At 59.6% G+C, this 23,605-nt stretch overlaps 1 protein-coding gene across 4 annotated transcripts in view; it reads right to left on the reverse strand.

Annotated features, from left to right (window-relative positions):
• Positions 1 to 19,190, reverse strand: part of BCL9L (BCL9 like) — a 29,975-nt gene extending 10,785 nt beyond the window's left edge. The window contains exons 1-5 of one of the 4 annotated variants that reach the window (XM_055094958.2): positions 18,359 to 19,190; positions 11,906 to 11,959; positions 2,974 to 3,075; positions 1,329 to 1,714; positions 542 to 661 (exon numbers count right to left, since the gene is read on the reverse strand). In XM_055094958.2, coding sequence (XP_054950933.1) covers positions 542 to 661; positions 1,329 to 1,714; positions 2,974 to 2,999 — 532 coding nt within the window. In that variant the 5' untranslated portion in view covers positions 3,000 to 3,075; positions 11,906 to 11,959; positions 18,359 to 19,190. The remainder of the gene's footprint in view (positions 1 to 541; positions 662 to 1,328; positions 1,715 to 2,973; positions 3,076 to 11,905; positions 11,960 to 18,358) is intronic. The other 3 variants (XM_003820030.6, XM_034933842.4, XM_034933843.3) reach the window with 3 other exon arrangements.
• Between the last annotated feature and the right edge of the window lie 4,415 nt (positions 19,191 to 23,605).

Below are 23,605 nucleotides of genomic sequence, written 5' to 3' on the forward strand. Positions count from 1 at the left end.
CTCATGGAAGGACAAAATATAGGCGGATCCATAAAAGAATCAGAGGAGTGGGCATCCCTCCACACCCACTTCTTGTCCTGGTGACACAGCCTGGGTACTTGCCAGGAGTCAATTAGAGGTTAGGGAAGGGCACTAGAGACACGGCCAAGTGGCAGCTCACATCCAGGCTTAGCAGGGCTTTGCACAGCAGAGCCAACTGCCCAGCTCCCAGTGTCCTTGGACGCTTCACCGCCCTCCCTCCACTAACCAGTAGGTGGCAGCATACGCCAGGAATTCACAGGTAGAGGTGTAAGTGACGTGACCAGGAAGGAGGCCACTCCACTCTGCCCCACCTAGGGTCCCTAGGGAGAGGGGGTCACTGAGCACCTGGAAGGCAGAGGCGAGGCAGTTGCAGTGTAGGGAGGGACAGAGTCTGAGAGGTAGGATGGGAGAGAAAAATCCAGGACTCCCAGTCCTCACTTCTTTCCCAGGCTCAGTCCTCTCAAGTCCATCCCCCAGGAACATCACGGGCTACAGCACCCTGGCATCGACAGGCACTCACTGTGGGTGGCCCCAATGGGCTTGTCGTCCTCCTCACTGTCCGGTCCAGAGCACCATTCGTCCCCACTGTACGGCTGCTTCCGCTCCAGCACACAGCGCCGCTTACTCCGCGGCGCCACCTCTGCCCAGGCAGGACGGAGGAAAGAGTGAGTGCCTAGAGGCCCCATTATTCTCCCACACCCAGGGTCCCTCCCAGACCCATTCTCTAAGATGCCCCACCCTAGAGGGCACTGCCCAGGCCATGGTGGGCACTTCGCCAGCCCGTGGCCCCCACCACGCCACCATTTGTTTCTGATTTCTCTCTATAGCCCCATGCCTGTCTCCCCTCCCCCCCAACACCAAGTACAGCATAATCCCCAACCACAACTGGTTCTAATTAGGGCTGGAGGGGAGGGGGAGCTGCTGCTACTCTTCCAGGCCCCAGTGCCTGCTCCCAAAGGGCTCCCACCAGCCGGGATACGGAGGCTGCTGGAAGTGTGTGGGTCTGGGGTCTGCTCCTCACTCCATGGCACCTCCCTCTCCCCTTCTGGAGCTCTGGTGGGAAAGCAGGAGGGGAAGGAGTCCAGAAGTCCGACCACTCTGTGTGGCCCCTCCATGGGTGGCATCATGGCCAACCCCAATCCCGAATGATCTGGTTGGTGGGTGTTGAAAGGTACCCATGCAGAAATACTGGAGAAGAACATGGGATGAGGACTGGACAAGCAGGGAGCAGAGAGGTGATCTCCCAGAACATCTGAGCCTTGGACTATGGGAGATGCTAGGGTCTTAGGGATGAGGAAATGGGGTACCTTTGGCCTCTGAATCCAGGGATGGGGTCCCAGCCTCTCGCTGCTCTCCAGAGTCCACAGACACACTCCGTTCCCTCTTCACCTTGCCCTTGAGCGAGCTGAAAGGGGGCACCCCTGCCTGGGGGTTCTTCAGACTTGAGTTGCTAGGCGAGATCTGGTTGGCCTTGGCCCCATGGTTCCCCGCCCCCACGCCCTTCGAGCCCAGGTTGCAGGTGGGTCCTTGGTTCACATTCTGGTGCTGAGATTGGGCCCCGCCATTCCCTGTCTTGCCATGATTGGTCAATTTATTTTCTGGGTGCATTGGCTTGGCTGGGGCAGGGGGGCAATGACCGCGGGGGGACAGCGGCGGGCTCCCTGGAGCTTCTCTCCTCCTGGGGTGGGGTAACCTGGGAGAAGGTAGGAGAGATGTGAAAAGTTAACCTTGCTAGGGGCTAGGCATGCCTGGAACTTAATTACCCTATCCTGCCTCCCCTAATAATGGGGGAGGGTGGGGGGAAGGGGTGGCATCTCAAGACCACCACCAGCTATTCTCTACCTCCCTCCATGGCTTCCTCAGACAAGGGCTGAAGCCCTCATCCACCTTGGGGAGTGGAGATGGGGAAACCCTCCACCCCCTAGCCTCCACAATTTGAATGGAAACCAGGGCCTAGAGTTGGCAGAATTCGCCCACCTCAGCCCCAAAACACCCATCAGCCTGCAAGCTTCTGTGGCAACCCTGTCCTCTGTATCAGACTTAAGCATCCTCTCTTCTAAGATCTGCTGTCTTCAGACTCCTTCCAAGGTCTCAAACCTCAACTCCCATATGTCCCAACACCAGCAGAGAAGGGCCACAGGACCTGGGGTCACTGCACATGCCCGGGTCTCATTCCCCAGGGACAGTGGGAAAACGCACACCAGGGAGTGCTACCCACTGGTCCAGACAGCTGGAGGGGAAGGCCTGAGGAGGGGGGCTTGGCAGGCCAGGCCGGCAGGCAGAAGCAGGAGGAAAGGGGGAGGGGAGCGGTGTGTCAAGCAGATGGGGAGTGTAGCTTGAAGCCAAGGATTCCTGCAGCCTAGGCTGCGGGCCCTTTAAGCTCCAGCCCGCTCCCCCCGCCGCCTCCCCCTCCCCGGAGACCTATTAATAGCCGCTGGAAAGATCACATCACGGGAGAGGATATTTATCCCCCCCTCATTCCACACCAGCTCAGATTTATTTCAGCTCTGCTGTCCTGCTGCTGCCGCCTGGCCCTGTCTGCCGGCTTCTCCGGGGAGGGAGGAGGGAGGCAGGCACCGCCCCCTACTCCAGCTCCCACCTCCAGCTAGACTGAGGCCAGAGGCGGCCTTCGGACCCCACAGTAGGGTGGGAGGGGGTCTGCTCAAACCATTTTAAGGAGGGAAGAACTAGAAGGGACCAGAAGCCGCAAGCATAGCTGGCTGCCAGTCCCCTCTGCCCCCCACCCAGGCCCAGGCACTAAGGCTGGCTGCGCCTCCTGCCTCGGGCCAGGCCTTCCCATGCTAACCCCCCTTTAGCCCACTGGTGGCCTGGGAGCCAGGTGCCCAGGGCGGCTCCTCTCCTGGCCAGCACAGCTTGGGCCCCATCACCACTGGGCCCTTCCCTTCCCGCACTCCACACACACACATCCCACCCGCCACGACACCCACACACCTTGTCTTGTTAGCCAGGATCCTCATGGCTCCCACACACAGTGGGGCTACGGCCCCTGTGCGTGCCCAGGGCCCAGCCAGGTACTCGGTACTGGAGCACGGACTGCAGCAACAAGCCCCAAAGAGAAAACTCGTGACTTGGGGAGGGGGTGTCAGAGGGGGAGGGGAGAAGGGAGGACCCAACAGCCCTGGGACTAGGGAGCTGGATAGGGTGGGGTGGCACTGGAAAAAGAGGATTACGAGATGGGGTCTCGATCCTGGAGGCCAGCCCTGTCCCCATCCCTCCCGCACCTTGCCCTCAGGGGGCTTGCAGTCTCCAGCAAGCCTCCGCCCCGACGGGCGGCAGAGACAGAATTCACTAAAAGGCTAGGTAGCAAAGGTGCCGTGTGGGGCGGCTGTGAGGTCTCCCCTGGCCCCCTGAGGAATTCCTGCTCCCAGACGCGCCCCTCACCCAGGGTGGGGTACCCCTCGTGCCCCACCCCCAGAGCGCTCCAGCCGTGGAGGGGGCCCGGGGTTGGGGCCACGCCCCGCCCCGTCCCCAGCTCGAGGCCTAGCCCGTGCCCATCCCAGCAGGCCCGGGCGGGCAGCGAGAGGCCTGGCGGGGCCCCGGGGCTGCAGCTGGGCTCTTCTGGAGACCAGTAACGCTGGCTCGGATTCCTCCCCGACCGCAAGAATGCAGGAGCCTCCCCTCCCCCCGCCCTGCACCCCCACCCCGCCCCCTTCGGCAGAGCCCGGGCGGAGAGGCAGAGCGAGCGAGCGACAGCCAGCGAGGCAGCGAGCGGGAGGCGGACAGGACTGCAGCGTGCTTCTCCAGGCCCCGCGCGCGGACAGACACACGGACAAGTCCCGCCAGGGGCTGGGCGCGCGCCAGCCGGCAAGAGCTTGGCGAGCCCCGGGTGCTGCCAGCAGAGGCTCAGAGACCCACAGACACCCGAACTCTGACTCACACACACTCACAGCTCACACGTGGACAGGGAGACAAAGACACGCACGGAGCCCAGGAAGCTAGAGGCGCGCCGGAGGCCAGGGAAGCGCCGGCCGGAGCGGGAGCCGCGGAGACAGCCTGGGGCACGCGCAGACACCGGGGCTGCCCGAGGGCTGAGTGGGAGCGCCGGACTCATTGAACAGATGAAAAGACTGAGGCCGGCCACAAGAGAGCCGAAGAAAGTTGAGCCTGGTAGTCACAAAGAAACACGCACAGGGCCATAGATACAGCAACAGACTTACACAAACACAGAGGCCTCACCCAACCGCCCCCAGCCCTGGCTCCCCCCTCGCCTCCCCTACCCGCCCTCCAGCAGCCCTCCAGCAGCCGATCCCGGTCAAAGGGGAGGAGTCTTGGGCCCAGGAGTTTCGTCCCGGTGACAGGCCCGGCCAGACACCGGTGCACACTCCTGATGCTCCCTGCGGGGCTGCTGGAGGCTGGGCGGGGACCTGGGGGTGAGGGGGCCCCACCTGCCACCCTGCGGGAGTCTAACCCCAACTTAACCCTAGGGCACATTGGCCTTCGCCACTCCAGCCGTGTCTCTGGGGAGGAAGGCTCCTGGGGGAAGGTTCCAAAGTCCAGGACCTGCCTGGGAAGCAGCCCGCCACCCCCAGCTTCTCCATCACAACCAGGGAAGAGCAGAGGCAGAGGCTGGAGTCACTGAGATACCAGGGCTCTGAGCAGGCTCCTGGCTGGCATGCATCTCAGGCTCTCCCTTCACCAGCTCGCTGATTCTCAAAAGGATCGACCCCATTTCAACGAGGAAACTGAGGTCTGGGAAAAGGAAGTGGCGTGACCTTGAGTCACATATCCAGTATGTGGCAGTGTGGGGACCCTCATTCCAGACACTGCAGTGACCCCACCTCGCCACGCCAGCCATGACTGCTCCTCTGAGCCTGCATCAGATAGTTGGGCTTCCCACATTCCAGCCACAGTGCCCAGGTCCCCCATAAGGGGGGAGGGGCAGGGCAAGGGCCACTCACTACCTATGTTCACAGCCTCAAAAATTGAGAACCTGTAAGAATTTGGGAAGGGGCTATTAGAAAATCAGTCCTCTCCAGTGGCCGTTCAGGCCTAGGCTCCTCCCCAGAAGACTCTTCCAGTCACCCTCCCCTCCGGGACTCCACCCCCTCTCTCCCACCCCACCGCAGGGCGAGCTGAGTCAAGCGTGGATGAGTCAGGACTTTCCCATCTCACACCTCCCCCCTTTGCCCCTCAAGAGTCTGCCCCAGCTCCCAAAGACCCCTCCTCCTCCACACACTCACAGTCTCCGAAGACACCTGGAAGGCCTGGTGATGGGAAGCCAAGAGGGCTGATCCCAGCCCAATGCAATTTTAAAGTACCCAGTGAAGGGGGCTTGCTAGTACCAGGCCAGGGGCCCTTGAGGTACGAGAAAGCAAAGGGATGGGGCTCTGGGAACACGTCACCGTGCCTCCCTCTTAGGGGGTTAGGTGGGGAGGGGTAGCAAGCTCACAAACAGGGAGCAGGTGCGAGTCACCTGAGTGGAAGGCCAGGCGCATACCAGGAGAATGAATCGGAGGAGCGGAGGAGGCGGCTTGACAAAGGGCCTGAGATATCCATCCGCTCCCCCACCCGCCACCCCCACCCCGAGTGACGCGAGGGTAGGAGCTAGCAGCCTAAGGGTTGCTAAGGGTTAAAGTGGACTTGATTCTAGCTGGGGGAGGGAGCTGAGGAAGGCTCAGATGCCCAGAGCCTCCAGGTATGACACACCGGCTCTGCTCCACACACAACTACCACAGGTAGGGCAGGCGTTCACACATCCAGTGGCAACCTGCCTGCTCCTAGCTGCCCCCACGTTGGGAGCCTCTGCTTGGCTCACCAGCTGGCCCAGCAGTGTCACTGCCTAGCTCAAAACCACCCCAAAGAGGCAGTGAGGAAATGTTTTGGAGGGTTCATGCTCCTGAGCTGCCAGGGCCCCCTCTGATGACGTGAAAGCCCAGGACCCTGCTGGGCACAACAGGACGAACGAGATCCTTGGCCTCTGGCTCAGGCAGATACAGCGCCCGAGACGACAGGGTCCCAAATCCCCTTTCTCCTGGGTGTCAGGACCCCTCAGTCCTCAGAAGCTCTCTCCACCACTCAGGTCACTTCCTCTTCCTGAGGTGGTGACTCAGCGGGCAGGGAGGTCAAGGATTCGTAGCCCAGCAGGAAATCTGCTCAAGGACCAAGGTGCTGCTCTGGGACCCTCGATGTGGGGACTTCCAGGCTTAGGGGGCCTTCCCATGGCCCTGGTTCCTAGTAGCTCTCCCCACTTCCCCCCACTCTGTGCCAAAGGAGACCATGCAAATCAGCCATTTTTGCTTGGGAGGTTTTCCCTGGGAGTTTCCAGCCCCACCCCACCTGCAGCCCTAGGGTAATGTCAGACAACCCCAGCTCCACAGGACCAGGGAAACTCCTGGTCCCAGACCTTTCTAGTCTGGGATCGTTGAACAGGGTACTGGGGGGCGATCGGCGGTTTTGCCCATTCTGGCCCACTGTCCCTTCTGGAGCCTGCACGGACAAGTGGCATTGCTTGGACAGGCCTGAGGTCACCTCACTTCTCTTGGCTCCTACAGTCATTGTCAGTGTGGCCGGGCCTTGGGAAGCAATCGTGGCCTGGCAGTGGGGTGCCCCCAAAGACAGCTACCCAATCCCCAGCTGCTCCCTCCCACAGGGGGAGGGTTAGAGAGGGGGTGGGGGGCACAAGGAAACAAGACAGGGCAGGAAGCCCAGGCAGGCGGCGGGCACTCTGGGCCAGGCACAAACAACCAACACAGGAAACCACAGCCCACCCCCGCCCACCCCACCCGCCCAAGGCTCTGGGAGAGAGGAGTGCCAAAAGCTTGGTACCCCAACAGAGGCAAGGGCCAGGGGTTAGCCCAGGGCAAGGGAGGAGCAAGAAGCTCTCCAGTCCTCTCTCTGCCCCAGACCCTACCTGGGGAGGGTAGAGGGAGCCAGGCTGGCAGGGATGGTGCTGCCTCTTTAAATCCACCGAAATCCTGAGCTAGGCCCAACCTAGCTCTGGTTTCACAGGAAGGAAAGGAGCTCAGGAGCCAGTAGGGCAGGCAGTGGTGGCTGGAATTAGCCCCACCGGCCCAAATATATCTGGTATCTGCCCGCCGCCCCACTGGTACTTCCTGTCCCCTGGCACCTGCACCAGGGTGGGGGTAGGAGATGATCCAGGTGCCACTGTCTACCCTATGGAGACTCCCATCTCAGGAGGTGGTCTGGTGCTGGGTTCACATGGGTAGAAGGTAACTTCCCAAGCCTGGGTTCCCAGAACAGGCAGAGATGGGCAAGGCAGCTCCCTGTGGGCCCTCACCTGGCCTCAGTCCTCCAAGGGGTTAATCTGGCCCCTATTTAGGGGGGTAGGGGTGGCCGAGGAACCTCCTCCAAACTGCCTGGCTGCTGGGAACAATGGGGCCATTGTGGGAGGATGGAGTGCAGCAGACTGCTGGCACAGCCAAGCGCACCACGGTGGGACCTCACCCAGCGCCCGCCCGCCTGCCTGCCTGCCTGCTCTGCTCTCTCCCCAGGTACAGCCAGAGGCAGAGGCATCCTCCTGGCCCCTCACCTCGCCTGATGGCCCACACTCTTGGCAGCAGCAGCACCTGGGGGCCCCACGAGCTCTGCCCACATTGACATCCAGACTGTCATGACCCTCCAGGATGCAGGGGCACGTGGGCCAGGCCGGGAGGGGTGGGGGTGATGAGACAGGATGTATGCCTGTGATCCTCTGCAGGGGAGACAGGAAGGCCACACGGGGTTTCTGGTGTCAGTCCTGGCACCCTCAGGCAAGAAAGGCTTAGGGGATTGTGAGAGCAGTGACAGGCAGGGTCCCCTGTCCCCAGGCCTCCTTTCCCACACCCATTCAGTAAAGCTGCTCCCAGAGGAGGTCTGGTGCCTGGTGGCCTCGCCCTCTGAGGTTGGGGCCCTGGCAGGCAGAATGATGCAGTGGAATAAGAACTGAGTTTGAGGGCCGGGCGCGGTGGCACACGCCTGTAATCCCAGCACTTTAGGAGGTCAAGGCAGGTGGATCACGAGGTCAGGAGTTCAAGACCAGCCTGGCCATGATGGTGAAACCCTGTCTCTACTACAAACACAAAAATTATCCAGACATGGTGGTGGGCGCCTGTAATCCTAGCTACTCAGGAGGCTGAGGCAGAGAATTGCTTGAACCCAGGAGGCGGAGGTTGCAGTGAGCTGAGACGCACCACTGCACTCCAGCCTGGGCAACAGAGCGAGACTGTCTCAAAAAAAAAACCGAGTTTGTAGTCAGACAGTGTCAATCACACCCTGCCCCTTCTCATCTATGGGGACTTGTCCTTCCCTTTATCCCTCTGAGCCTCAGCTTCCTCATCTGCAAAAGGAGAATAATTTTATAGAGTGAGGTAACAGTAGTGAAACTAACAGAATGCCTAAGACACACCAGCCCTTGACAAACCACTTCTGGCCTCAATTTCCTTATCTCTACCTCCTGCCATGGCACCCAAATATGTGGGCATTTGGTAAAGGCAGGCACTGTCCAGATATTTTCCCTGTGAGTGTCCAAGAGAACAGGGCCCGTGGGCATCATATCAGTGGTACCAAGTAAAAAGACTCGGCTCCTCCCCTGCCCTCCTCTCAGAGGTCAGCTCCCTCCACTGGCACACTCCTGGGCATCCTGGGCTCACCGACACACTCAAATCCAGAGCATGAACCCACAGAGGGGCTGGGTGGCTGTCCACTCTCTTAGCCTCAGGACGTCTCAAAAGTCCAGGAGGCAAGTGAAGGGGGATTTCCCTTCAAGAGAGCCAGCCTCCCCTCTGCCAGGTCCCCTTCTCCCTGCCTGCCCCTTGGCAGTCACCCTGTAGTACTTGGGCTGGGAGAAAGCTTAAGCCTACTCTCTTGCCATGGATCTCAAAGGAAGGGTCTGGGAGAGAAAGAACAACTGACAAGCAGTTCTGGAAAGTAGGGGGCCCAGGGAGAAAACCTGTTCTCTTCTCAACTAGAGAGGGCTGTATCTCTCAGGGTGGCCCCAGAAGCCCCCAAAGGGTTAACAAGGCCCTAAAAATAACCTGCGCCCAGCAGGACCCACTGATCGGAACCCTCCAGCCATCTGTTCCCATTTTCTCCTGTTCACATTGGAACATCTGAAACCGGCCCCAGAGCCCCAGCCCGATCCCAAAAATAGCCCCAGCCTGCCCAAGGAACAGGCCCCAGGGGCTGGCCACAGGAGGCATGGCCAGTCCAGTAGCGAGGCATGGCCCAGGCAGACCCTGAGCCCTCATCCCCCAGGCCCATGGATGGGAGGTGTCCTCTCTGGATCCAGAGGAACATGATAAGCAGAGCCAGGGGCTCCAGCCCACCCCTCTTGGTACCAAGCCAGAGAGAGCACCTGCTAGCTAAGTCCAGGCCTCAGACCCGGGGGCCCTGGGATCCTAGGCACTTCTACCACATCTTAGTCCCCAGAAGATTTTACCCACCTTGTCTGCATAGCTTCCCCACCTCATTGTGGGCACCCCATCCCTGCCGCCCACTCCTGGGCTCCTCATCCAGAAGTTCCCAAGCCTCAGCCCCTCCACCATCCCACTCTCACCCCAGGGCCTATAGGAGCCCTGGCCGCCTGGCCCCACTCAGCATTCTCCCTTGCCAGCACACAGGGTTAAGGCAGAACTTTTCCTAGCACTGTCCACACTCCCCCTTGCAGCTCAGGGAAGGACTCTGGAGGTGTCCCTTGGACGCTGTGGATGCTGATATTACCCCACTCCCCTTCTGGGCTTCAGGATGCCCCCTCCCTGACCATCTGTGTCCAGCAGGTGACAGACAGGCCCATCAGGGCTCCCCCACATGATCATAGGTCTGGGCACTGCCCCTCAGAGAAATGCCCAGGCACGGCACAGGGAATCCGGGGTCCAGGGCCCTGAGGTGTTCCTAACAGCTGCCATCCAGGTCACAGCTCCACACTGACACTTCTCTCCCCAAGCCAGGTCCCTGACCCCTAGGCCAGGAAGGAGAGGAGGCGGCCATTTAAGCCATTTAAGGACGGAATGTCTTGTTTGCCTGGTGAGAGCAGAGCAGCAGGGGATGGGGCAGTGGGAGGAGTGCTGAGCTGAACTGAGCAAACAGCCTCAGGGAGGAGGGCTGGCCCTGAGAAGCCTGAAGATAGCGAGGGAGACGTGTCCTAAGCTCTCTGGGCCTTCTCCAGGCCCCTGGCTATTTGGCAAACTTGCAATCAAGAAGTCAGCAGGCACCAACGATGGGGAAGCGGCGGCAGCAAACAGTGGATCTGGAGGGGTATTAGAATCCAGGAATCTGGAGTGTGGAAAGGCTGTCTCTTCCCCACCCCCACACTCCCTCTCTCGCTATCAATCCTTTCCCTGCTAAAACCCCTGGGAGGATCAAAAGTTCCTGTGAAGAGCTCTGACTAATCAAATGAGGGGAGGATCACCAACATTTATTGAGCATTTACTTTGTAACTTCACCAGTCCTAAATGCTTCACGTGCATCATCTAGTTTAATCCTCAGAACAATCTGGTAAGAAAGTATTCTTATTATCCTCACTTTCCCACTAAGAAAAGGGAGGTGCCGAGAAGTTAAATAACTCGCCTAAGGCCCACAATTTTAGAAGAAGCAGGATTTGAATTCAGACACCCTGGCATCTGGGTTCTGGGCCATTTCACAATACTCCAGATGCACCACAGTATCAGTCCTCTGAACGATGACGAAAGAAAGCATGGGTGTCCAGGCCCCACCCTCTCACTCCTCACATCCTCCCTCCATGCCTGATGTGCCCGGGGCTTGCCTGGGGAAGATCAGAGAGAGAGCACCGCTCCCCACTCCCTCAACCCAGGTACCCGCCTGGCCTGGCCTGTGGTGCCAGGACAGAGCAAAGTTCTCCAGCCTCCCCCAGCCCCGCCCAACTCCAGTCCGTTACTTCCTCACCCATCCTTGTCCCTGCCGGTCAGAGGAGGGCACAAGGCTAGTCACCGAGACAACAGCACAGAGCCCCTGCCAAGAGTTACCACGGGCTCGTGAGAGGCCCCAGGTGGGGGGTCAAAGGTCAAGTGGGACTCACCGGTGAGGGTGGAGTCCCAGCCCTGCCCCCCACCCACCTGTTCAGCCACACCTGGCCAATGCTCCCCATCTCTTTCATTCCTCAGTAGAGAGCAGGACCAGTTCCTTGGTGTCCCTTGGGGGGTGGCTTCAGTGGAGAGGTTCGGGGCTGAGGTGAGGGGATGAGAAGCCCCTCCCTCCTGGGGATGGTCTAGGAGAAGTGCCTCCTCCCAGTCCCCAGCTTCCTCCAGCTTTCCCTAGTGGGACCGGGAGCCCTCAGGCGTGTTTGTTGTGAATTCAGGGAGTTGTTGCTAAGTAAGGAAGGGGGGCTGGCGGAGGGAAAGAGGCTGTGTGTGTGTGTGTGTCTGTGTCTGTGTGTCTGTGTGTGTACACGCATGCATGTGTACGCTAGGGGACCAGGGGCCAGGGCAGAAACCACACTACTGTGGCTGGTAGCCACCCTGGCTTTGACTGAGCCAGAAGAGGCCAAGCCAGCGAGGAGGAGCAAGGACTTGGGATAACCAGGAAGTCGTACCTTGCCCTCCAGGGCGATTGGGTGGAATCTCCTTGCCTCCCGCAGGGTGGGGCGGGTGGGGGGTGAGATCCGCTGAGATAGAGAAGGGCTGGACTCTCACTGGAGCCTGGCTCTAACCCCTCCCGGCCCGGCCCCACTCCCCACCCCCCACCCGACTGGGTCTAGGGTTCTGGTCAGCCTGTTTGCCCGCCAGGAGCCGGAGGAGACCTCCCTCCTCTGGAGGGAGGGGAATGAAAGGAGAGATGGGGGCAGAAAGCCAAGAGAAGGGAGCCCAAAAGACAAAACGCCAAGCAGGAGGCTAAGCCAGGGTGACGCGGCCGCCGCAGACAGAAATCAGGGAGGCTGAGAGGGACACACAGGGGCACACAGACCTCTCACCTCAGGAATAATGTCGGGCTCAGGCTCAAGGGTGTGGTCTGGGTTGGGGGCTCCCTGTGGAGAGAGGGTCAAAGCTAGAAGCCCCCTTCTAGCAATCTATGTCCCCGCTCCTCCCATCACCCCAGCACCCCCCCACGAACACACCACAGAAACATGTACACACAGTCCACACAGCCTGCAGCTCCAGGAAGTCTCTGAGCTACTCATTTGCCACCCCCCACCCCCACCAGGACTTCTGTGGATTGGCTGGGAGCCAAGCCTGACCCAGCTGCACCGCTGCCCCCCCCCTGCACCCCCCCCCCACCGCCCACCACACCATCCCCTCCCTAGCCTGGAAGCAGGAGAGGAGGAGGCACTGGAAGACCTTAGAGCTCCCTTAGAGCTTGGCCCCACGGGGAGGAGGAGAGGCAGAGGACTCCCACGACCTGGCCTGAGGACCCGGGGGAGGAGAGGGATGGGGAGGTTGGAGGACCCCAGATTCTAGCACCAGCCACCTCCAGGTTATCCTATGTCAGGGAAAAGAATGGCTGTGTATTCTATGTCCCTGTGTGGTCTCCCTGGCTATAGCCCTGGTTCCCTGAAGAGGCCAAGTCCTGAGGACCTGGTCTGGTTGGGAGGACCTGGGGCGAGGGAGTCGGTTCAGCAATTCAGTAGGAGGGGGCTGGGCGAAGCTCCCACAGCAGGCGGGAGAGAGGCTGGTGGCTGGGCTCAGTTTGTACTGGGGGGTCAAAGGGGAGTTCTTTTCCGAAGAATTCTGGGAGAGACGCCAACTAGAGCAAGCTGCTAACCACCCCTCCCTCTCTCTCACTGCACTGGGCGGGGGGTGTCCCTGCCAACCAGACTTAACCCTCTCCAGCCTGTGTTCCTCCCAGACCTGAGATGGGGTCTGCTGGGGAGGAGACCTTCGGCTGGGCTCAACTTTCCATTCTAAGGCTCATACAGAGCAGGGCATCTACCAGCATAAGGCTGGTTCCACATGGCCCCGTCTGGCACTGCCCTGCCCTGCTGCCACCTAGGTGACTTTTCTGAGCTCATCTCCTAAAGGTGTCTGCAGTGACGTGTGTGCATGTCTCAGAGACAGAGATTGAGAAACAAGCTGAAAATTCCTTGCCCAGGCCCTCCCCCTGCTGGGTCACTGAGCACTGTACCAACCTGTACCCCTCCCTTCCTCCCACTGTGCTCTGGGACCAGAGGCCACTGGGGGTGGGAACGTAAAAGGGACAGCTTATCCTTATGTCCACCTCCTGCTGCTGTCTCCATAGGTCTCTGACTCACACAATCAGCCCCGGCCCCAGTACTCTGCTTCCTCACTGATTTGTCACAAGTGCTTCTGGAGAAATGCATTCCATTCCCATCCTGAGATCCCAAGATGGGAAACTGAGATGCAGCAAGGTTATGGGGGTTCTAGTGCCTGCATCCCATGCACTAACTCTGCTATCACCGTCCTTGCTTTGGCCCCAAATCAAAAAACCCTAGGAACCTCCTCAATGTAGAATACTGTCTAAGTGCAGTAGGAGGGAATGAGATTAAACATCAAGAAGGACTTCCCACGATCGATCAAGGCTACAAGGGCAGCTGGCCCCACCCCAGATGCCTGGATTCCAGACCCCTCCGTCTTCTGCTCAGGCTGGAAATATGAGTGTCTTCTCTTGTTTAGCTATTTGACCCTAGCTGGAGAAGTCAACTTTTCTGAAGCTTAAATTTGCCACCAAGCTCCCAAGTCCAATGTGATTGGCTGTTCCTTGCCCTCAATGAACAAGTGACCCCAGAGTGGGGGGTTAGCTCCCTTTCCCCACCCCTTTTCCTTTAGAACACCGAGCCTCTCTGTAACAACCACCACTGTATAATCAGGACAAGAAGAGGGTGGACAGGTGGTATGAGGACCCTACAAGGTGCTAGGTGTCCGTGAGGGGTAGAGGGAGAGAACCCAGTCCCCAGGGAGAGTTTATCACAAAGTCTCCACTGCACCACTCTCTCTCCAAGGACCACGGAACCGCCAGAAGCCTTGGCCCCACTCCAGGAAACTTCCCTATCAAAGGGCAGAGGACTGCATGTCCCAGGGAGCTGTGGGGAGACCGGTGACTACATACCCCAGACATGTTCCCAGGGAGGAGAGAGGAGGGAAGAGAAGTGAAGCGCATGTGTGTGCCCACACACGCACATACACGTGGACGAGACACGCCCCCAGCACACACACTCTCCAGAGGTACCCCGGACACTTACAACAGAGACACAACTCCCAAAGATGCACATCCAAAGACGTTTCCTAAAAAGCACTCCAAATTCTCCAAGAGTGGCCCCTTCAGACCCACAGAGGCTCCCGTATTCATAGAGACAGCCTAGGGGAGCTCAGGAAACACACATGACATCGGCCAATCACACAGAACTGCCAAACAGAACCGCCGACAGAAGATACACCCACACTGAGACACACACACACACACACACAAACTTATACACACACACAAAGTAGTACGCAGCCATGTGCTAGCACACAAACTCAAACACACAAACTTGCAGCGCAGAGTGTGTGAAGTCGGATTAGAAGGCAATGCTCTGGGGAGGAGGGGAGCCTGCGGGGGGTGGAGAACCACTCAGGGATTTCAAAACAATCCTGGTTTCGAAATGCTGGAAATGCTGGATTCAGGGCCATTCCGAGTTGAGGCTGGGGGTGGGGAAGTGGAGAGTGAGGAGGAGGGGAAGACGGGCCAGCCCAGGGCTACCAGTCCACTGGAGGAGGAACGGGAACGGACAGAGGGAGTCCCAGCCCTGGTGGAAGGGGGCCTAGAATAAAACACCAAGGTTACGAGGGGGACCAGTCCAGGGCCAAGCAGGGAGGGCCTGGGCTGCAAAGGAGAGGCCTCTGCTTTTGCCACTGACAGGAAAAGTGAGAAGGCAGGGGAAGCCGCCCCTCCCCCTTGGCATGGAGAATCAGAGGGAACCTGTCTGTGTCCTTTCCCCTACTCCTGGGCAGTGGTGACCACCTTCTCCCCTCCAGAGTGGCACCCTGGCTCCCCTTCCCCACCAGCTAGCACAGCCCCAAGGTGGGTGGAAAGCTAAGGGGTCACAGGGGATGGGGAGATGGCAAGGGCCTGCAGGAGTCAGGGGTCTTCCACAGGTTCCAGGACCCCCCACACTCAGAGCAGGCTGTGGGCATCCCCCTGGGAACCCAAGGCTTTCTTCCTCTCCACAAGGATGCGGGACCCTTGGGGAGACTGAGGCAGTGTAACACATGCCCACACCCAGGAAGTCGCCCCTCCCACGGCAGCCAGAATGCCCTTACTGCCCATCCCCCAGCCTCCAGGGAAAGTCAGGCTGAGTTCTCCCAGGAGGGGAGGGAGGGGAGGTCAGGCCAGGCTGGGGGTGGGGCTCAGAGGCCTGGCCCTGGCACCAGGCAGAGGAAATTCCAGGCTGTAAGTCCAGGCAGCCTTCAGGGACGCCGAGCCAAGTGACATGCACCAGCTCAGGAGCTGCAGTGCTCTGGCCTTCCCCTCCTAGCCCTGGCCTTCCAGCCCTCCGACTGGCTCCAGCCCCAGCTCTGGGACTCAGATAGGCTCCTCAGCCCTGGCAGGAGCTCCCACCAGCCCCATCCCGGCTCCTCTGGCCAGTTAGAGCTTCCCTTCCTCAATTCCCTGAGGGCAGCCCCCACGGTGTGTTTATGGGTGGGCAGCTGTCGGGGCTGGCAGGCAGGGGCACACATGCAGAGCTAGAGCAGCCAGGCGCTCAACAGGTTGAGCCAGTCCATGGAACAGCCGGCCCCACCCCAGGGAGAGCGGGCCTGGCAGAGGCTCCCTGCCCGCGGCACCCAGCCTGTACCCGCTTGGCTCCCATGGCTGCCCACTTTCCCACGGTGCCATCCCCCTTCTGCCCCCTCCCCCCATCGGAGGTCAGCACCCGGGCAGTGCCCAGGGCTCTGGCACAAGGAAGGAAGGGATGCCATTCCCCTGTCACCCCTGGGTGCCCAGGCTCTTGAGCTACCTCACTCTCAGCACCCAAGGAGCCCCAGAAACAGCCAGCATGGCAGCAGGACCACAAGAACCCCAAAGGACTTCCCAGGCACCTCCTTGTGGGCCTCTTCTGATCCTGGGAAGACTGGAAACTTGAACACCCCAGCTCTCCAGAGCTGTCCCAGGGTCCTGGGACAGAACTTCAGCGTGTGGTACCAGAGGCAGTGTGGGGTTGCCCCCAGCTCCTCCTATTGGACTCCCTGGAGAAGGGGCTGCAGAGCTGGGTGACAGTGGCTCTCGGACTCCCTGGAGGAGGGCTGCAGAGCTGGGTGACAGTGGCTCCCTCCACTCCTGCCCCGGCAGCTGCTGCTGCAACCCTGGTCCTTTCCTCCCACTCCACTCCTGGGCTCCATGGAGCTCCATTGCAGTCACTCCCCTGATAGGCAGGCAGCTCCCCTTTGCTCGGCATCTCCTTTAATCTAAAGCAGGTGCCAGGCATTCCAGCCCTTGCTGAGCCGACACTGCCACCCCCTAGGCCCCTGCCCAGAGGCTACTGTCCTGCCTGGTCTGGAAGTTGAGACCCCAGCCTAGGGCTCCCGCTTAACCCAGGTACCAGGGCTCCAAAGGCAGGAACTAGCTAAGCAGGGTCATGGGTACCCAACACAGATTCAACAGGCAAGATCAATAGGTCCCAAATTGCCACTGAGGCGCTAGATTTCTGTGGACTGCCAATCCCTCTCTAGGACCCTGTAGTATCTCTCCGGTCCCATGACTCCCAATCCTAGTAGAGACTCATTCTGAACCTCCATATGGGCCTCCAGAACCCATCACCAGTCATGGGACCCCTTCTACTCCAGGCACAAGAGTCACTCTGGATCCAAGATTTTAGGTATTCTACCTGCCCCTCAGCACCCTTCCTGCTGTGAACCATCACCCCACCCCACTCAGGAGCAACATGGGTAAGCAGGGAACCCCTAGAGGGAGGTGGCCAGAAGGCTGCTTCCAGGCCTGGCTCTCCAAGGCCAAGGAGGCAAATCACCTGCGGGAGGCGGCACCTTCCTTCCTGGCACCAGCCTCCCAGTCTCTCTCCCTGCTCCTCACCTTCCTCACCCATTCTCTCCCTGTCCTGTCCTGAGGCCTCTATCAGCAGGGCCTCAGAGCTGACACCAGGAAGACAGGGCCTGAGCATGCTCCTCCTCTGGGGTCATGAAATTGTGGTCCTGACCTGGAGAAGGTAGCCCGGCCCATGCTGAGAGGCAGCAGAAGAGCAAGGCAGCCCCTGCCCGGAAGTGGCTGCTCCCTGGAGAGACCAAGAAGAGAAGGAGAAGACAGTGGAAGCCCACTCACTGTGGCGGTCTCATCCAGAGAGCTGCTCAGAGGCAGCAGCAGAGTTGGAGCAGATACAGGGCACAGTCAGCTTTCACACTAAACCAAGGCTGGGAGTGAGGGCAGAAGATCCAGGGAGGCTTGGAACCCCTTTCTGAGGGCTCAAACACACGCCCAGTTCACCTCTCTCAGAGCAACACTTTTTCTCCTCGCTGCAGAGGTCCTCCCAGACACAGACACAGACACAGACACAGACACAAACACACACCCCAAGCAGTAGACAGAAAGAGAAGGGAGAGAGGGGGTGTCAGAAAAACCCGGAAGGAAGGAAGCTGGACAGACAGACAGTAGCTGATCCTAGCTTCATTGCTCCAGAGAGACACCCTCCAGACTCCTAGACTTCAAGGGACACTATCCTTCTCAGAAGGAGAGAGCAGCCCTCTGTCTCTTCTGAAACCAAATTCCAGCAGCCCTGGAATAGGACCTACCCCAGCGCAACAAGAAGCCTAAGCTCACTTCTCTTCCTACATTCTTCCCCGAGGGTTCCTTTGGATCAAGACAGGGGCCACCTCCCCTTAGCAGCGCAGGGACACCTCCAAGGAACTGTATGACTGCCCCACCCCCCAGCCAAGCCCACATCACTCAGAAGCCTTGGAAGAAGAGACTCCTCAGTCACAGCCCCCGCTACTCACAGGCAGTGCCTGGGAGAAAAGGGTGACCCCCAGCTCTCCCCAGTCCCAACCCACCTCCTTCTCTCCAGAAGGAGAGAAGGCTCTCCAGAAGGCTCCTATCAGCCAGAGGAGGAGGGCTGGGGTGCTGAGACCCACGGGGTTGGTGAGCCTGGGAGGGGGACTACATCTCCCAGAAGCCCCCAGGGCAAGGTTCGCTGCTCCAGCTGGCCCAAGGCCGGCCTTGTTCTCTGCGCTAGGGTGGCAGGGTCCCCTGGCTGTCCCTAAGCCCTCCCCACGGTGTTCTGGAGCTGCCAACCTGATTGGGGGCTTAAGAGTAGCCTCCACTGACCCTGGGGGAGTCCCCCACACCTTAAACAGCCTGGGGGTACGTGCCAGAGAGCAAGAGACAATCAGACTGTGTTTCCCCTCCCCGATTCAAACTGGATCTCCCTCCTCGCGCCTCTGCTGGCCTGGCATGACTTTCGCCTTGCCCCCAGCCCACCCCTCACCTCAGGCGGATTGGGGGGTCCTCACGCCAGGCCGGAGCTGGACGCCATGACCAGGTCAGGGTCGTTGTGTGGATGGGGGTCCTCCTGCTCGCCAGTTGGAGATGCAGAGGGGGCGGGCAGGCGGTGATCTTTTGATCCTGGACGCCTTGATCTCAATACCAGCCCGGCCCGGGAGAGGCTATCCGGGGATCGCTGGGTGCCTGGGTTCCTGCCTCCCAACCGCGGAGCATGGTCGTGGGCGCCGGGCAGCGGCGGGAGAGCGCGCACACCCGCCGGGGCCGGGGCGCGGGGCCGGGGTCTCGGCCCCGAACCTCAGGGCTCCGGCTCCTGCTCCTGCTCCTCCTCCCTTGCTTGCTTGCTTGCTTGCTTCCTTCCTTCCTTCGCCTCCTCCTTTCACTTTCCCCAAAGCCCGCGGGGATGGCGGGCGCTGGGTGGGGAGGGGGCTGTCTGGGCGCTTATTGTTGGTCGGACGCCGAGGGTCCGGGTCGCAGCCCCCGGGCGGCGCGGCGCCGGGGGACCCAGGCGTGCGGGCGTCCGGCCGGCTGGCTCCGGGCGGCGGCGGTGGTGCAGCGGCCCCGGGTCCGGGGCATGTCCAGCCACTGGCTCCGCCGCGCGCCGCCGCCTCCCCGGGCTCCCCTGCGCTGCCGGAGCCTCGCTTGCCCCTCCACTCGGCTCCACTCCCCAGCCTGAATAAGCATCGGGGCTCTCTGGCTGCCTCCTTCTGCCTTCATACCAGAGCCCGGAGAGGCCCCTGTCAAAATAAGAGCTCCCCCATCTCGCTTGCCTCCTCGCCCAACCCGGCTCCCCCAGCCTCCCAGTGGTCTGACTCGGTAAGGCGCCCGGCCGGCTAGCGGGAGGCAGGTTGGCCCGGGGGCGGGGGGGGCGGTTTCTGCTCTCCTCCTCACTCCTGAGAACTGGGGAGGAGACGCGCCAACAACATTCCAGGCTAGGGAAAGGTTTGACAAACCTACCTTCCTATCTGCACTGATTGGAAGGAGTGGAAGTTGCCTGGACACACGCGCGTGCACACACACACACACACAGCACTGGGTCCCCTCTTCGTTTTACCCACCCACATCCATAATGCACTGAGCATCTCTTTATTCATGTCTCTCCTAGTAGACCATGAGGTCCTTGAGGACACAGACTGAGTTTTTTCATCTCAATCCTCAGCAGCACAAAGTGGATGCTAAGAAAATGTTTGTGGAAGTGAAACCTTTGTCTTCTCGAAAGAACTCTCCTAACCTAACCTCAAAGTGCTTCTCTCTCTCTCTCTCTCTCTCACACACACACACACTCTCACCACCCTATAGGACGATCGAGGCAATGAAAAAGAAAATGTAAAGCCCTTTTTTTTTTTTGAGATGGAGTTTCGCTCTTGTTGCCCAGGCTGGAGTGCAAAGGCGCGGTCTCGGCTCACTGTAACCTCTGCCTCCTGGGTTAAAGCGATTCTCCTGCCTGAGCCTCCCAAGTAGCTGGGATTGCAGGCACCTGCCACCATGCCCGGCTAATGTTGTATTTTTAGTAGAGACAGCGTTTCACCATGTCGGCCAGGCTGGTCTCGAACTACTGACCTCAGGTGATCAGCCTGCCTTGGCCTCCCAAAGTGCTGGGATTACAGGCGTGAGCCACCGCACCCGGCCCAAAGCGCTTTTTAAAAACATTTCACATGTTTCAATGTTCACCACAAACCTGCAAGAAAGAGGTTATGGTCCCATTACAGAGGTGAGGAAATTGAGGTTTGCATTACCTAAGGACTTATCCAGAGCTACCCAGCTAGAAAGTGGTAAGCCCAGGACTAGAATTTGGGTCTCCTTATCCCAGGGCACTTTCCCTGTTTCCTACTGTCCCCACCCACCCAGAATTAATAGCAAGTGACAAGCATTGACTGTGTCTGATAGGAAGAACACTAGCCAGCCTGCTTGTTCCTGCTGTTTCCTCGGCCCTCTCCCCTGCCCCTCCTCACAGATGGTCCCCAGATAGTTCTAGCCTCACTGACCTCCCTCTCTTCTGACCACCTATCCCATCATAGCATCTGAGTACTTCCTGATGTGTTGTATCTTATTTGTCACACACACACACACACACATATATATACACACACACACCCCTATATATGTATAGGTGTATGCACACACACACACACACATATATATGTCTGATTTCCCCCAAAAGATTCCTAAGGGCCTTGAGGGGTTGATGGTGCCAACAGCTGGGCACTGGACAAGGTTTAGGGAGGCACAGGTGGAAGGGGACAAAAACCTGAAAGAAGATAACATAGTAACCCCCCCCCCATGTGTCCCATCACTGCTTACAAAGCATTTTCATGCACGTTGTCTCATGATGATGCTTTGGTCCAATCACCAAAACTTTTCCAAGTGCCAGCCTGCTGTGCCAAGCACTGTCCTGGGTTAGGGGGTTGAATCACCACAGTCCTGAGAAGTCGATTTTATCACCACTTGAAAGAAAAGAAAACCAAAGCCCAGAGAGGCTTCTAATGTGAAAGATCCCAGCACCTAGGCTAGTACCTGACCCATGGAAATAAGGTTTAATTTCTTATGTCCTCTCCAGAAAGACATAATATGGGCCCCCACTTCTCCAACAGGGTGCTTCTTAGAGGGGACCACTGCATTTATGTGGATCAGTCTCCCCTTACATATATGACAAGCCAAAGGGGCTTGTTATGATCTCTTTGGCACAATTCCTGGTTCACAGTAGGTCCAAAACAGTGTTTGCAGGGGCAAGTGAGTCTGTGTTGCCAGGGGTCTCTTAAATGGTGCACAATACATGTCCTATGGAGCAGCCATGCGGAGCGCTCCCCTGGGTGGGGCTGTGACTCATTCCCCCAGCGGAGGTTCCAGGTTGGGATTCGGAGCTGAGCTCTGGGCAGCCACAAGTTCTGGGTGGAACCCTGGAGAGAGCCAGGAGGAAAGGAGAGAGGCAGGGGGCCCTTGCTGGAATCGAGCGGCTCCCTCTACTGGCCAACTCGGGGAACCTCTGTCTTTCCGTGTATCTGTGTGTCACTGTGTCACGAGGGGTGTCACAGGTGTGTCAGCGTTGGCGTTCGTCGGTGGAAGTGCCCGCATGGGTATGGGTGCGTGAGGGTGCCCGTTCGTGACGCAGTGTGGGTGTGCCAGCGCCACGAGGGGCTGTTTCTGGAAGCACAGTGTGTACACACAACCGTATCTTGTAATACAATTTACTTTGGGGCTGCTGGGGGTCTGAGATTAGGCATCCCGTTGCCGGGGTTACTAGGACAAAAGGATTCTCCAGCTGGTACTCCTCACCGGCTGGAGCACTAGCCCGAGAAGGTGGGAGGAGTCCAGACCAAACAGTTCCTGGAAAGGACTCTATCACCTAAAGCAAATAGGGACCCAAGAAAGAGTTAACGCAGAGCCCCACAGTGACTTCAATCATTGGCTCAGGGCACTGTCAGTCAGAGGTCTGGGGGCGGGGTTTGTGGGGCCTCCATCTGACTGCCCAGCGCCCCTCACTTGCCCCTCGACCCCCACATCATCTCACTGCTGGGCTGCGCCCGCACCCCCATCTTGGTGGCGACACCGTCCTGGGCCCTGGAGGAAGAGCCGATCCGGGCATCCTGGCTTCCTCACTCACTCCAGCTGCCTGGCTTCCTGATAGATGGTGATTATTATATAATAGACTTGCTGGACAGAACCGTGCCAGCGCTCGGAACACTTTGCCCCCCCACCTCGAAGCCTGCCCCAGGGCCTGGCACCTGCCACACAGAGCCTGCTGCCGGGTTCTGCCGGCGCCCCCCAGCAACGCCTCCATTTCGGGGTGGGAGACCCCAGGACCAGGTCCTGGGATGGGGCGGGCGCCAAGCGGAGAGAAGCAGGGCGGGTGCCCCGCGGGTCTCAGGGTCGGCCTGAGGAGTGTGGCTTCACAAGCGCCTCTCAGGATAGTGGGACCCGCCTGGCCCCTTCCAACCTGAGCTTGCAACTTGGGAGCCAATAGAGGAGCAGGGGCCAGGGTGGGAACGGGAAGGAGTTTGGAAAAGGTGTGGGGGCAGGAAAGGGAGGCTGAGAGAGGGGGCCGGCTGGGGCAGGGGGGAGGGACTCTTATCCTGACAGGGCTCCCGCCTTCCCCGACTGGAGGGTTTGGAAAAACTGAGCAGGCAGCCAAGGCTTGGCTGGAAATCCTGCAGCCCACCCTCCTGGGGACACAAAGCTGGAGGGCGGGGGCAGGGCGGGGGGAGAGAGCACGACCCCGGGGAGGACAGGGCCTCTTTTGGGGCTGGGGGCCCAGGGGCCAGGACCCTGGGGAGGGGGTTCCTGGCGCTGTCTCCCTGCAGTCTGCTTCCCCCTTCTCCTCTACCCCCTCCGCTTCCCCCTCCTCCCCCTCCGCGGCTCCAGTCTTGCAGATTGCGGGCAGACTTAACTCCTTGAGTGCCAGCCTGGTGGACTCGGTGGTGGTGACGCTGTGAGGGAGGGAAGGAGGAGGGACTCCGGACCCCACTCCCACCCACAGTTTAACACCTTGTGCCCCGGAACGCAATCCCGGAACTGGTTGGGTTCCAGTGCCCTGAAAGGCTGCTTGGTTCTGGAGTCGCCACACGCAAAACAAGGCACCTGAGAGTTGCGGAATCGCCCGCTCTCTTGCCTAATCTTCCCTGCCTCCCCTCCCCACCGCCGCCCTCAGGGATTCTCCCTCCACTTTTTGGCTACCCTTCCCCCACCCCACCCCCATCTCCAAGTTGCAGCCGACAGCCGAGGTCCCTGCCAGATTGAAGCAGGGGAGCCCGGAAGTCTGGGTTTTGTAGCTGCCTCAGCGCTCTCCTCTACATCCCACTTCTGAGGCCCAGCGCAGGTGACCGCAGCCCATGCCTCTCTTGCCCCCAGAGGGGCTGCTTCACCCATCTGGGGGGCTAACTACCCAACGGAGGCAGGGAACGCTAGCCTCCCCTAGCTCCAGCGAGGACTAAGGACCTGAGTAGCTGGAAATCTGACTTCACCTCTACCCTAGCCCCTCCCCTAGCGAACAGCCCCTCCCCCGTCCTCTGTGACCCTCAACTCTGCTGTGGATGACTCTGCCGAGGGAATACCGCAGACTAGGCAGGAAGGGGTTAACGCAGCTACTGCGCTCGAATGGAGCGCCAGGTGAGGCACCACCCATCTTGGCCTTCAGGTGTGTGGGTGGGGAAAGAGGAGGGACACTGACCTTAAGGGCTGCTTTTTTGCCCCCTGGTGGCTAAATCTGGCTTAGCAGCCGCTGGAAAAAATACGCTCA

This window comes from Pan paniscus, chromosome 9 (assembly GCF_029289425.2).
Source record: "Pan paniscus chromosome 9, NHGRI_mPanPan1-v2.0_pri, whole genome shotgun sequence".
Classification (NCBI taxonomy): Eukaryota; Metazoa; Chordata; class Mammalia; order Primates; family Hominidae; genus Pan; species Pan paniscus.